We start from the raw sequence: 14,581 nt of genomic DNA on the forward strand, positions 1-14,581 counted from the left end.
TAGCCTGCAAGTCCCAGCGCCATCAATTACCATCTACATGGTCTTACGCAAGTCACCACTTCTCTGTAAACCTTACTTTTCTCAGCCGTAAAAATGATAATGTTGGAATAAAGTATCTCTTATGTTTCTTCCATCTAAAGATGTTATCCAACATGACAATTACCCAATATTTCAACATCATCATAAATAGGACTCAATAGAACTTACCACAAAAAGATGGGATTATAAATATGAGTACATAACTCTTAGTATTTAAGTTTCTCTTGTGGAGCACAAAAAACTCATTTTATGTAACGCCAGTGGTACATGGAGCCCACCTTGGGAAACATCGTTCATAACTTGCATCTTCCCACAGCTTTGGGGAAACCCAGTTCTGTCATGGGGAGAATTTTTTTCCTCAAATGAAGACTAATTCTCTGAACGCTGGGTGTTTGTGGCTGTGGGTGTGTGTCCCTGTTTGTGTGTTTTTCCTCTTCCAGATCTTTGAGGAAGAGCACAGTGTTTTGTATCTGGATCAAGGTGGAGTCCTGGTTGCTATGAAGCATACGTCTCTCCCGATTCGACATCTCTGGTAATGAGTCACCCACCTTGATGCTTCCGCACAGCTAAGACCAGTCTAAGTCAGGCTGTCAGACTGTGATCTTGCTTGTAGTAAATTGTCAAGGTCTGCTAGAATGTAACTTATACCTTTGCTTTACCGCAATAAGAAGGAAGAGGAAGGGAGAGAGAGAGAGGGAGAGGGGAAGAGAAAGGGAGCTTGATTCTGCTTTTTTTTTTTTTTTTTGATTCTGCTTTTTAGAGAGGAACCGTATTATGGTTTTCAAATGTGACAGCCCCCTGCCCCCACCAGTACCTCCAGTACCTTATTCTTTGAGTACAGTCATGGGTAGAATGGTTAGCAAGGATAATCTCTGAATAGCTTAATTTCTTGCAACCAGCTTTCCCAAATAACATCTCCTGGAGTTTAATATTTGCATTCAGTATGTGCATTCTTCACAGAGATCAGCAGTTCATGACACGTCTGCTCTGATCTCATTTCTCCTGATCTTACTTCCTTAGCTGCCTTTTGGGGGCCGTGATATTCTGCAACTCTCCCTGTAGGTCTTCCACAGATGGACATTCAAGGCTTAACTTCCAGAGGGGTTTCCAATAAACTTTCATCCATGTTTTTGAAAATGGCTCTCTCCACAGGCAGGCTTGTTCAAAGTCAAAGGTTTGATTTTCCCTCCACTGTCGGTTACTTTGCTGACGAAAGGGAAAGTTGCAGAAATAAGAGAAACAGAGGCTTAGCTCGGGGAAGACATCCTAGAGAAAGGCAGAGCAAAGGAAACATCCTGTGTGACCATCTGAGTTGCAGAGTTCTCTCTTAACTTTCAAGAGTCTGTCCTTCTGCACCAATTTACTCAATGAGTCAACCAGGATTTGTAACAATGTGAGAAGGATACCACTAACGGTTTGATCACATAGAGGTGGCTGGTTCAAGTTCGTCTCAGTGGGTCTCATACGGCCATGGTTCTCAGAATCAACTGTAAGACTTGCTGCTAAATTACAACGAGGTTTTGGAGAGGGTCACATTGAGGTCTAAGGCCTAATAAAATATCCAAATTAAAAAAAAAATTCTATCAAAGACTTATTATCATTCCCGTTTCATGCAGCTCTCCCCTTATCGATGTTATAATACATCTGGGTCCCAAATCACTTGGCTAAACTGTATATCTACCTTCTGATGTAATTAAGAACACTTATTCATATATAGGGCTCCCTTTGACAATGCCCCAGGTACTTCTAAAATGTATTCTCTCCTGGCTGGTAGTATCCTTTCTTGGAAAGGATTTTTCTTTTGAGATCCGATGACTTATTTTTTCTGTCATTAGGTTAAGTTTTGATGAAGGGAGATCTTGGAGCAAATACAGTTTCACATCTATTCCACTTTTTGTGGATGGAGTTCTGGGTGAGCCTGGGGAAGAGACTCTAATCATGACGTAAGTGGAAACTATGATGTCTTCTAGTCTAAATATAGATCCAGAAACATGTTGTTTTTAGATAAGCCTGTTCACATTGCTACTGTCAGGTTTGAAGTTGCTAGCAAAGGCAGTACATCTGACTTCATGATTTCCACAGCAAAGAGGAAAGAATAATGTGGGCGTCCATTCTCTTGGCTCTTTACTAGCAATTAGGAGACCCAGACTGAGGGCTGGCACCAAAATGGTACAGCCTATTTCTTCCTATACTGAGTGGGCTTAGGGAAATTAGAAGTGGTTATTTCAAGAGAAAATAAAGCTATCAATTAAAAACTTTAATAATAAACATGCTTGATATATAGAAAATGACAGGCATGTAAGAATGATTTTCACTTTAAGGCAGAACGCAGAGCTTGGTGAAAACCCCACAAAGGATGTTATTTTTCCCTGGCTCTTTACCTAACCCAATTGTGAGGCATATTAGGGAAACCACGAGAACAGTCTGTTCTTGGGGAAATTGCATTTATACTCATTCTTGTCTGGAAAGTGATGATCATTAATTTGTGAAAGACTTGATTAATGGCTTGCCTGCCTCTGGCTTTCAAAACATGAGCTTTGAATTTGAAATATGAAACTGTGATTTTTTCCTTCTGGAGAATTGGACATGAAAAACAGAGAGGGAAGATTTTAAAGCAGTTGATCCTGTCGGCAGTGAACATTTTTAAATCAAAGTGAATAGCTGGTCCATTTTCTAATTTTTTCTCCCTACTCCTTTTTTTTTTTTTTAACAATAGAAAAGAGCAACAAAAATTTAATATGCCTAACAGCTACATTTTGCCCACGGTAAACATAGCTGGATTAGCAATTTATTCCATAATTTGTCCTCATTCAATTTTTATGTTTGCAAAACAGAGATGAAAAAAAGTTGATTGAAAAGGATACTTTGTGGCTTTTATTTATATAGACAATAGGTGACTTAAACACTTCATTGAATAGCTGAGTCTCTCTGAGTAAGGAGAATAGAATGCAGAGTAGGAAGTAGTTATAACTCCTCAGCCTTGCTGCCCACTTTCCCTTGGGACTGGTGGGAAGGTAAAATAGCCCGGAAACCGTGGGAACGATGTACATTAGCAAGAGAACCCAGAGGTATAATCTTGGACCGCAAAGAAGGCAGTGTCTATGGTTTTCTCAATTTGGGTTTTTTTTTTTTTTTTTTTTGGTCAACCGTTCTTGTACAATATATAAAAGTGGGCTTTTAAGTCAAACACCCTGGGTTCTGACTCTACCAGTTCTTAGTGATTTGACTTTGGTTCTTGCATGTTAACAAAATTGGTTGAGCCTCAGATTACTGACTAGTGAAGCGGAGCCAACAATAGCAAGCCTCCTCCGAAATGTGTGTGGGGATCAAGTGATGTGTAATATCAAATGTAATACGCTTAGCGTTGTGCTAACCTCATAGCAAACATTCAGTAAGTGACGTCTCACTGTCAGCATTGCTGTTATTGTGATTCCTTTTATCGTCACGAACTCTGCAGAGTGTTCGGACACTTCAGCCACCGCTCTGAATGGCAGCTGGTCAAAGTGGATTACAAGTCCATTTTTGATAGACGCTGTGCTGAGGAGGACTACAGACCCTGGCAGCTGCACAGCCAGGTAGGGGGAAGGGAGCTGAGGCTGAGTCCTGGTGGGAGGCCTGGAGAGTACGGAGGGGGGGAAGCAAGTCATCCAAGTGCAGGAATCGGGGTTCTCCGGGCAAAAGTTGTCCATCTGGTGCTTTCTTATGTGCTCTGGGTGCCACAGCAGTGAACAAACTCAACATTTATAGCTTGTTGTGAAGTGACTTCTGTTTTTATTGTACTAGGATATAATGAGATAAAATTCAAATGTGCTTGGCTAAGGCTTACAACTCAGAGTGAAATACCAACTCAGCAAGGAGGTCCAAACATAAATTATCTGAGCGTGTCATCTGGCTGCAGGGTATGGGGGCCAGGGTGAGGAATGGCTGCTCAGTTTTCTCCGGCAGTGCAAACAGAAACATGAAATAACAAAGTTATGCTGCGCGAGCGGTGCCAGTAAAATGCTCCCTCTCCACTGCTGTGCTTCCCTGGGAGTAGGTAGCGCTTCTTGCCTCCTTCCAAGGTACTCGTGATATAAGGATGCAGAGTTATGAATAGGAGGATTTCCTTCATCCTGGCCCCTCTGCTACCCTGCTCATATCAGAATGCTTGGCTGAAAGCATCTCTCCTTCGACTTCGCGAGGCAGAACTCGTTCTGCCGGCCTCTCAAAGGACATGGTAGAGGCCCTTGCTTGCAAAGCCATCACCATGTTCAGAGAGTGACACATCCTACACCCCAAACCTAGACTAAATCATAAAATTACATGTAGATGTGTAACACAGCTGGTTAAAGTGAGTTTGCTCAAGAAAGACAGTGTAGACTAGCTTAGACAAAACTCCGTCTGGGCCTTCCCTGGTGGCGCAGTGGTTGAGAGTCCGCCTGCCGATGCAGGGGACACGGGTTCGTGCCCCGGTCCGGGAAGACCCCACATGCCGCGGGGCGGCTGGGCCCGTGAGCCATGGCCGCTGAGCCTGCACGTCCGGAGCCTGTGCTCCGCAGCGGGAGAGGCCGCAATGGTGAGAGGCCCGCGTACCGCAAAAAAAAAAAAAAAAAAAAAAAAAAAAAAAACTCCGTCTGGTCCTTCAGACACACGGAGAGCTGGGTTTTACAGTGGGAGTGGTATCAGCTAGAATCACCCACTCTCCTCGGAGGCTCAGCAATCAAAGGACCGCTCATTTACGTGACTGATATTTCCCCCTTTGGAGTGCACACGCATTGTGATATTCAAAGCTCTTATTTATCTCGTGGAGAAACACTGAATTTAGTGCTCTTGCGTATCTGGTAGATGGATATAAAATCAGTGCTGTAAAGTTGTGTGGGCAGAGGCATAATAAATCAAGGCAAAATGAACCTTTATGTTTCTTAGCAATATTCTTCTTTCATATGCTCATCAATGACCAAATGCATACATTTTTTATTACAGAAGAGTTGAACTTAATTACTACAGATTTTTTTGGCCATACACTGTTGCAGGGTGTCTTAGTTATCTGTGTGTCCCTCACAGCACTGTACTTAATACCTTGCCAAGTAAAGGTTCGCTGAATACATAGAGTTCCGGACTTTCGGACACACCCTCAGTGCTTTTTAGGATTGCCTTTGTCGTCATGTTCTATGATAGGGCTCTAGACATCGAAAAGGAAATGCTGTTAGCACAAAGCAGACTGCGTATGTCCACGTTACATTAAGGTTTGAGACCCTCTCCCGGAGCTGTCCTGATGTGGAGTAGGGAAGGTCCAAGCTGTGTGCCCGACTGCATGAGATTCTTGTCATCCTTACAGGGGGAAGCATGCATCATGGGAGCGAAAAGGATATATAAGAAGAGAAAATCAGAGCGGAAATGTATGCAAGGGAAATATGCAGGAGCTATGGAGTCTGAACCCTGTGTCTGCACAGAGGCTGATTTTGACTGGTGAGCTTGTGCTATTGTCCCATAGAGTCGTCTAGTATTTCAAACCCACGTGGGCCTTAATGAAAGCTTAGATATCAGATAATAGTAACCTGCATAGATCCAAGTGACAAGCCTATATTCATGTGAAATTACCACTTGGGGACATCATGGCTTACTAGCTATGTGCGTGTGTTTATGGAAAAACTAGGCGTTTCTTTAGACTTAAGGAGGACTTAGAAGATGGCTGGTAATTATCTTCATATATTTGACAGATCTCAGGACAAAAAGAGAGACTAGATAGACCCTGAGTTTCTTCAGACAGCAACACTGAAAACAGTAAGTGGACATTTCAGGGAGCAAACATATTTGTGCTCAAGATAAAAGTCTTTCTAGAATCTAGGGTTCCTGGTAGTGCAACAATGATCATGTAGGACAGTAAATTGTCTATACCTGGATGTTTTCAATCAGTGGGTAGCTGACTATTGCTTGTGACAGCCATGGAAGACTTTTCTGAATTCAGTGCGAGGATGGAGTCACTAGTATTGCCGTCTGTGGCTTTTTGAACCTAGCGGTAAGAAAGACTTCTTCCTTTACCAGGATTAAGCTAGTTTAAACTGGAAAAGTACTGAGACACTGAGAAGTTAAATATACTCAGAGTGCCACAGTGTTCTTTCTGGAGCATTAGTTAAGCAGAAAGCTAGCTCGTGGGTCCAGTGATGCCCTTGCTTTGTTCTGGTTTTGACATTCAGATGAGGCTGAAATATGACTGAGGATGAGTAGATCGTAACTCCCTTGATCATGTCCATCTCACTTTCTGTTCCTTTTTTCCTTCTTCTTTATAACATTTATTTATATGCTTTTGGTTTAGAGAAAGCATTTGATAAATGTGTATATCAGTGTTAAATAATTGAAAGTTGGCCAGCATAAGAACCAAAGACATTCATTTAACAATATTAGCCGCATAGCGGTCATCGGTCACGTATCCGATCATCAAAATATCAGTGATTGGGCTGAAATACTGTGTACGCACACATCACATATCTTAGAAAAAGGTAGTCATCTGTCATGCTACCATGACAGGAGCATTCTCTAAATAAATAGTACTGGTAGGCCTGGCAAACTGGCTGCCAGAACTCAGACCAATAACCCAAGGCTGTTCCTCTCTTGTTGGTAAAGAAGGCAAGCCAAGAGTCAGTTCTTTATCTCTCCAGACTCAGCCAAGGGGAAGGCAGAGCTTCAGTTACATGGGGGCTCACAAGGAATTCTGGGGGGTCTTCCCCAGCCTTGACTTCTGTTTCAGTCAGTGTAACATCGTTACAATGACAAAAATATCTTATCTCTGTCCTACCTTTCAGGATTGACATCCTGAAATACATTCGCAGGGAAAAGTTCCATGGAGAGTGTGTTGTTCATCACATCCCTCTTTCTGAAACCTGACTGCTTCTCCTTCACTCACTCTATTCAAGGAGGATCCGTATGGGGAGTTAACTTTTTATCTTAGTGGTTTGCCTTCAGCCTCACCAAACAGTCATTCTTTCGCAGAGAGCAAATTTATTTTCACATAGAAAACCAAAGAGAAAAAGTAAGTCCCAATTCCCTGATTTCTTCTGGAAACCTTTGTTCCTTTGGGAATCTTTTCTACAAGGTTCCAGCATAAGCTAGTCTTTTGCTGTTGGCATTGTCATGTGTTGTTTTCTTCTCAATTTTAAGCTTGACTAGGGTGAAAAGAACACAGGGTAAGGAAATCAGTTAAGTTTCCCCCTTCCCCCATCTCTCACTCCCCTTATTAGTCTAGTCTTGGCCCAGTTACTGCATTCATTTGTGATTGGAACCTGCTGCTCATCCCACTAACTAAAATGTACTCGGAGAAGTGGGAAATGCATCATGAACGAGGCCATCGTAAGGTTACCTGGTCAAATGGGATTTTTGTAACTGCATGATTTCTGAAAATATTTTGGAAGGATCGCCATGATCTTATTGGTTTCTACTAGTAGCTAGAGCTTCGGTGATTCTTCTTGACTATAGCATAATGAAAGGTGGTTGTCACTGAATGTTATCCCTTGGCTTGGCTCTCCCCTGGACGGTGCTCTACCAGATGACCTTGCCTGTTATTCCTTAAATGAACACTGGGTGTCCTGTAGGCAGCGTTCCTGAAGTCTTCCTACCCGTGCTGTGTTGCATCAGTGCCAAATCCATCTGGTATGGGCAGACTTCTAGGTGCCAGCTGCCTGGTGGAAGACCCCTGAGCAAGCCTAATTCTCCTTCCCCAACCCTCATGTGCCAGTATCTCACTTCCATTACACAGATGGGCCAATTCATACAAATGCTCACTGATGGCCACCTGTGATTTATCTGTGCGTGTGGAGGTGCAATTTGTTGCCATACTCTGCGCCGGGTTCATCTTTTAGAAGCCAAGAATATCAGGCCAGTCAGAGGCTCCTGGAGATAAGAATGTGAGGAGGCTGAGAAAAGTCTTTGACTATTTTCAAACTAGAGAGAAGATTTAAAGCAACTGGCAGCATTAACAGCATAGGATGGAGCTTTTCCTTGGGGGAATGCTTGCAGCAGTCCTGAAGGACATTTCCTTTCCTGCTATGACTTTGAAGCATATGGCTTGTGCACAGAGAGACCTGGCTCAGCTCTTCTTGGTAGATCCAGATGTCTTGGAAGAGCACCCCAAAGACATAACTGGTAATGAGGATTATGCCACATGTGGATGCCTTAAACTCTTCAGTGACACTTGACATTGAGGACAACTTCCACCATCATAGCTTTCTCTGGGCCCAACCGCAGTCAGTACTGTGTCTCCCCCTAACGAGAACAACATCTACTCTCCCAACTTAAAGGTAAACACCTTTAAATGGGAATTACTTGGCATTGAGCTTTCCTCTCTATACATGCACCCCTGTGGCCTCCAAGCTAACATTTCTCAAAATGGCTTCTGTAGAATGTTTTCATGGGTAATTGATAGATACTCCATGGAAGAAAAATGATTCCATTTTTGGAAAGGCATTGATTCAGTGAATGCCTGTTTTTTGACTAATTGACCAGGGTAGAAGTTGGCTGTGCACTGACGTGCAATTGTGGTCAGTAATGTTGCCATCTACTGAAAGGTTTCTCTTGGCTCTTTCCCCAACAGTGACTATGGTTATGAGCGACACAGCAATGGTCAGTGCCTGCCAGCCTTTTGGTTCAATCCATCTTCTCTGTCGAAGGACTGCAGCTTGGGACAGAGTTACCTCAATAGTACTGGGTGAGTGTCTGAAGCAGTGGCCTTAGGAGGTCAACTTCTGCTGCTTTTCAGCCTGGGTTAAACTTACCGAATTACTTCTGATCAAAGGCCAGGCCTATTTCATTACAGCACTGATTTACTTGCTTTTGTTCATTTTAATAATGCAGCACAAATTTGCATTAATAGTGCAAATTTCATCTCAGAATAAGACCCCAGTTGTAAACAAAGAAACGAAACAGGTTCCTTGGATGAAGGTGGCAATGATGATAATATATACCTATCTTCATTTTTTGATACTTTATTTCAGAACTAGTTAATCACACGAGGCTACCTTTTACCTTCACGACATCCCTGTGTGGAAGGCCAAACAAATATTTCCCATGTGCACTTCCTGTTTTATAGATGTGGAAACTTGAGGCAGAAAAGAAGCTCATTGACTTTTCAAGAGTATACTAGTGTTAGTAGGAACGTGTTTCATTTTCTCTCTGTCCAGTCTTGACACATTGAAAGCATGCATTCTGATCTTTATAAATCTGGAATCAGAGTCTAAATTTTGTGTTTAATGATCTGTGTTGTGGGGTTCATCCAATATTATGTAAGAAATACCATAAAAGGGAAACCAGTCTGTGACTTTCCCACAATTGTAACTCATATTTATGGACTTAGAAAATAGTGTGTGGAACTTATTTGGATTCTAATTCAAAAAAACTATTAAAAGACATTTTTGAGCCATATGGGGAAATGGACTATGGTCTGGTGATTAGTGATGTATTAATCAGGGTTTTCCAGAGATATGTTTTTCTATCTCCAACTGGAGATTTTATATATATATATATATATATATATATATATATATATGTATGTATGTGTATAAAGAGATTTGTTATAAGGAATGGGAGCACCCAGCTATGGAGGTGGGCAAGTCCAAATCCTGACATCCGCAGGGTGAGAGTTGGCAAGCTGGAGACCCAGGACAACAGATAGTTTGTTTCCAGTCCCAGTCTGAACACCGATGCTTAGCCAGGAAAGCTGATGGTGTAGTTCCTGTCTGAAGGCCAGTAGGGTCAAAACCCAGGAAGAGCTGATGTTTTCCATCTGAGTATGAAAGCAGGAAGAAAGCCATTGTCCGGTTTGAAGGCAGTCAGGCAGGACAAATTTTGTCTTATTCAGAAGACTGTTAGCATTTTAGTTTTATTTAGGCCTTCAACTGATTGGAAGAGGCCCACCCACATTAGGGAGGGCAATCTGTTTTACTCAGTCTACTGATTTAAATGTTAATCTCATCCAAAAACACCCTCAGAGAAACACCCAGAATAATGTTTGACCAAATATTTGGCCATCCTGAGGCCCATGCAAGTTGACACATAAAATTGACCATCACAGATGATACCAGGTTATATCTAAATCTAAATATTTCTATTATATTAACTAAATATATTATATATTTAGGTGTTGTAATGATATTTTGGTTAGGCTAAAAAAAGAAACCTATCTTTTAGAAATACATGATGTATGGCATTTGTTTTAAAATATTAGAAAAAGGGATAGGTTTAGTAAATTTTGAAGATAAGTTAACGAGGGCATGGGTATTTATGATACTATTTTCTCTCATTTGTGCATATTTGAGAATACTGATATTGAAAAGTTAAAAGGAGAGGAAAGGAAGGAAGGAAGGGAAGGAGGGAGGGAGGGAGGGGGAGGGAAGAAGAGGTGGAAGGAGGGAAAGAGGGATGGAGGGAGAGAGTAGGTACCTCACCAATAGACCAGCATTACTTGACTTTTGCCCTTCTCATTTCTCATGCGAGCTGCGAGCTGCAATACAGATGAGAGGATGTTCATGTTTCCATTTATGTACTTTTGTATTTGAAATCTTAAAAGTTTTTTTAATTTAAAAAAATTACCGAAATAATATATACTACTCTCAGAGCATCTCACCCTAAGGGATTTCTGTTGAGTTATCATAATCTGCTGGTTTCATCCATTCCATTCAAACGTTTTGCAGGAGGGAAAAAACATAGACACATACATCAAACATTCTTATCTCTGATTGAATAAAGAAATAAGCTGTGATTTATTTGAAGAGGAACACAAAATTTGAGAAAAATACAAATAACATTTTTACAGCAATGGGTCGGTGAGGTCTTCAGCATCTAGCATTGTGGGAGAAATTGAAAAGGGCTGGTGAAATAACTAAACTTAATGGTGAAGAAATGCCAAAGACAGGAGTTTTATCACTTGCATGTACCAGCATGTTTAGACATTGTAAAGGGCATTAGGAGCCCCTGACGCTTATTTCAGAATTGATTTTTTTTCACTGTCAGGGGAGTTATTCTATTCTCTCTTTGGTATTAATGAGAGGAGGCTGAAGTACAGAGGGGTCTAATTTGTTCCAGATGCTACTCAAATCACTGTAATAAGGCAGAATAAAGGCTGATGACCCCTCACTTTTCAGCTTATTGAGAATATATATGTATTTTAATTTTATAATTATATACATATATTTACACATACACACACACACACACACACACACACATAACACATTTTTCAACTACCCCTAAATAGGTTTCACCATTCCTTTGGTGAACTCAGTATGTGAAACCCAAATAAATCCTAACCCATATAAAATAAAACATCAGAGATGAATAATTTATAATATTCTATTCAATGGGATTTTTCATCTATGCCCTATAAAACTAAAATTTCAATTAAAAAAGTGGTTCAGCAATATGTGTCCAGGTATATAAATGTTTGTCCATGCAGTTATGTTTATTAATCACACAATCACAAATATTACTTCCTAGGGCTCCACCTCCCCTCTCAGAAGGTTGTTCCTGTCAGTGGGCATTACCTGAGAGCATCTGACCCTAAGGGATTTTTCTTGAGTTATCACATGTGCTGGTTTCATCCATTCCATTTAAACTTTCTGCAGAAAAGCATCAGCATCAGTGAGCAAGTTTGTGTAAAAGGAACCTATGATTAATACCAGTTATCAGCAGATAGGATGAATGCCCTGCTCTCAAAGTAAGGGGCTCAGAGGTGGAAGAGTGACCACCTGCATAGCGCCCTATGGGCTAAGGTCGGGGAAGGGGGTATCAGTCATAACCCCACAGATCAACATACTGTCTAAACTACACATTTGCATCAGGTATAGGAAGGCCATTAGCTGGGACAGGGGCCTGAAATCATCCTCAAAGAGGGCCCCAATATCATCAAATTCCCATTTGCAGTGTCTGTAGCCAACTCAAGAGCTGGCAAGAGTTAAAGTATAGATGAAATTGAAAAAGAACTTTCTGCCCTTCTGAATACAGCTCCAGTCCCTGACCCCAGATGTCACTTGGCTCTGTGTTGATTTAGTGGCATTTCATAAGCACAGATTGAGTAATCTATTGTAGCTGCTACAATGCTGCCATTAAATATTTAGCTTTTCGCTTACAGATGTTTAATTACAAAAAAAATACATGTTTTCTCTGTTTAAAAAGCCAATTTAGATTATCACCCCAGTTCTGGCCCCCTTTCCCACACGAGTATGATCTGTTTGATATGCATGTTTCTAAACACTTTCCTTTGCATTTGTCAGTGAATAATTATGCCAAGAAAAAAATATACAAAGTTAATTTGGTTGTTTTTATATGCAGTTTCCTACTAGATGTGTTGTTCTTGTAGTTCCCTTTTTCATTCAAAAACATAACTTAAACTATCTTTCCCAGTCAGAGTATATAAGGCTACTCTCCATCTAATTTCTTTTAACTCCCTAGGATTCAAGCAACTGGGATTATGTAGTCATCCCTTTCATGGACATTTGGGTCATTTCCTGTTTTGTGCCGCTATAAACAATGCTGCAGTTAGCATTGTCATAATATAATAATTGTTATTAAAACCCTACAACAGGGCTTCCCTGGTGGCGCAGTGGTTGAGAGTCCGCCTGCCGATGCGGGGGACATGGGTTCGTGCCCTGGTCCGGGAGGATCCCACATGCCTCGGAGCTGCTGGGCCCGTGAGCCATGGCCGCTGAGCCTGCGCGTCCGGAGCCTGTGCTCCGCAGCGGGAGGGGCCACAACAGTGAGAGGCCCGCGTACCGCCAAAAAAAAAAAAAACAAAACCCTGCAACAATAATTAGTCTCTTTTGGCAATTGAAGGTCTTTCTGATAGCTCCTAAAGCAAATTCCACCCGGTCAGCTGATTACTTCTTAGAGCTGAGTATCCAGGCATTGCCAAATAGCTCTCCCATTAACAGTTGAAACACCAGCTTCCTGCCCACGCACTGCCTGTGAGTCCCACACATGAGAGATTCCGTTATGTTAACTGCTATCCTCCTTTAAAACACGGACACCAATGGATTCTGTAAGCGAACACTGAGAGAAAGGGCAAGCAGGATTTCTCAAATTAAGAAGGTGTGAGGCAGGTTATTGTAGGCGAAGGAACAAGAGATGATCCAGGTGAAAAGGCCATGCTGGTAGCTTTCTCAAGGACAAGCCCTGACATTTGTGCCTGGAAGTCTATAGAATTAAGGAGCCATTGGGCCCCGTGAGTCCCTCCAATGCCCGTTTTAAGCCATCCATGAGCATCTCGGGTTGTCAGCACAGAATCTGTATTAGCTTCAGGCTGGGATGCAGTGCAGAGGAATCACTCCGGCAGGGTTGGTTTGAGAGTTCTTGCCTCCGTAGATTTCACCCACCAGGCACCTCACTTGCCCCGCCCAGTCCCTTACAGCAGGGCACAGACTGCAGCCATGCAATCAGAACTTGAGTTGAACAGGTCTACGAAACAATCGTCCCTTGTCAGTCAAGCTTAACAAGCAAATCTGCCAGTAGCACCTTTCTGCGAGTTTACTTGAAAGCATACAGGTAAACCTTCCTTTTATTTTTTTTTTAAGGCCTCACTTTGTAAATGGTTATGGTTGCTCCTCACAGTTAGTTTATTACCCGGTATATGTAAACAGTGTTCTCAGGTTCACTCACTTCACTGTGATGGAAACATTCTAGCATTGGTTATTATTCCCAGTAGAAATGCTATTTCAGGGAGATGCCAAAATTGTTACCAGCTTCACTGTGTAGAAGTGTGAACAGGTGTGCAGTTTTTGTTTCAGTTCTTAGCAAGGTCTTAGAAAAGAGAGTTGGAATAAGTATTGAGATGAGCACAGAATGTCCCTGTAGGTGGCTGTAGCCACCAGTCCTTAGGGCTTGGTCCAGTGGTCTCAAGTGTCCAATGTCCACACCACAGGACAGCGTGTGAGCATGCTTCTGGCACGTTCTCCCTGCCTCTTTTCACCCTTTCCTTCATGCCTTCCACAGGCCATTCCATGGAAAGCAACGAGGCTGGTAATGGGGCCGCAGCCTGTTATGGGTACAGAGTGAACTCAAAGGGGGGATGTGTTGTTGGGTGAAAAATAGAGTTATTTTAGAATGAAACAAATTAAGAGTCTTAATCCAGTCTCTGCCATTTACCTTTATCTTTAGCAAGTGACTTCCTTTCTTTGAGATTTAGTTTTGTAACCTATAAAATTTTGCTATTTGCTTTTGGAGGTTGATTAAATATGATACTGTATATGAAGCATGCAGCATAGTGCCTAGCAGATAGTAGTCACTTTACAAAATGCAGATGCCATCACCAGCATCTGGGCTTTTGGAGTGAAGGGCTCCTCTGGAGTGAAGGTAAAAAGAGGGGGAAAACTTCCTTTTGTTGTGTATCTATAGTCCAGACATTTATTTCATACTTAATAGTCATGACAGTACTGAGATCTAGGACACATTTAACCTAAGCCCTTCTTTAGTCATCGGTAAAACTGAAATAATAGCTTGTGTAGGCTCATAAGGTCACATAATTAGTGTCCACTGTACATCAAAACACATGTCTGCCTCCAGTACCACTCAAGGCAGATAA

General features: G+C 41.8%; 1 protein-coding gene across 4 annotated transcripts in view; it reads left to right on the plus strand.

The window, feature by feature from the left end:
- The window catches only part of SORCS1 (sortilin related VPS10 domain containing receptor 1), a 565,941-nt gene that overhangs the window by 456,176 nt on the left and 95,184 nt on the right, over positions 1-14,581 (plus strand). For all 4 annotated transcript variants that reach the window (XM_067024735.1, XM_059052971.2, XM_059052968.2 and 1 more), the window contains exons 13-17: positions 480-571; positions 1,875-1,982; positions 3,497-3,614; positions 5,357-5,487; positions 8,606-8,719. In XM_067024735.1, the coding sequence (XP_066880836.1) occupies positions 480-571; positions 1,875-1,982; positions 3,497-3,614; positions 5,357-5,487; positions 8,606-8,719 (563 nt within the window). The remainder of the gene's footprint in view (positions 1-479; positions 572-1,874; positions 1,983-3,496; positions 3,615-5,356; positions 5,488-8,605; positions 8,720-14,581) is intronic.

Source organism: Kogia breviceps, chromosome 2 (assembly GCF_026419965.1).
Source record: "Kogia breviceps isolate mKogBre1 chromosome 2, mKogBre1 haplotype 1, whole genome shotgun sequence".
NCBI classification, from domain to species: domain Eukaryota; kingdom Metazoa; phylum Chordata; class Mammalia; order Artiodactyla; family Physeteridae; genus Kogia; species Kogia breviceps.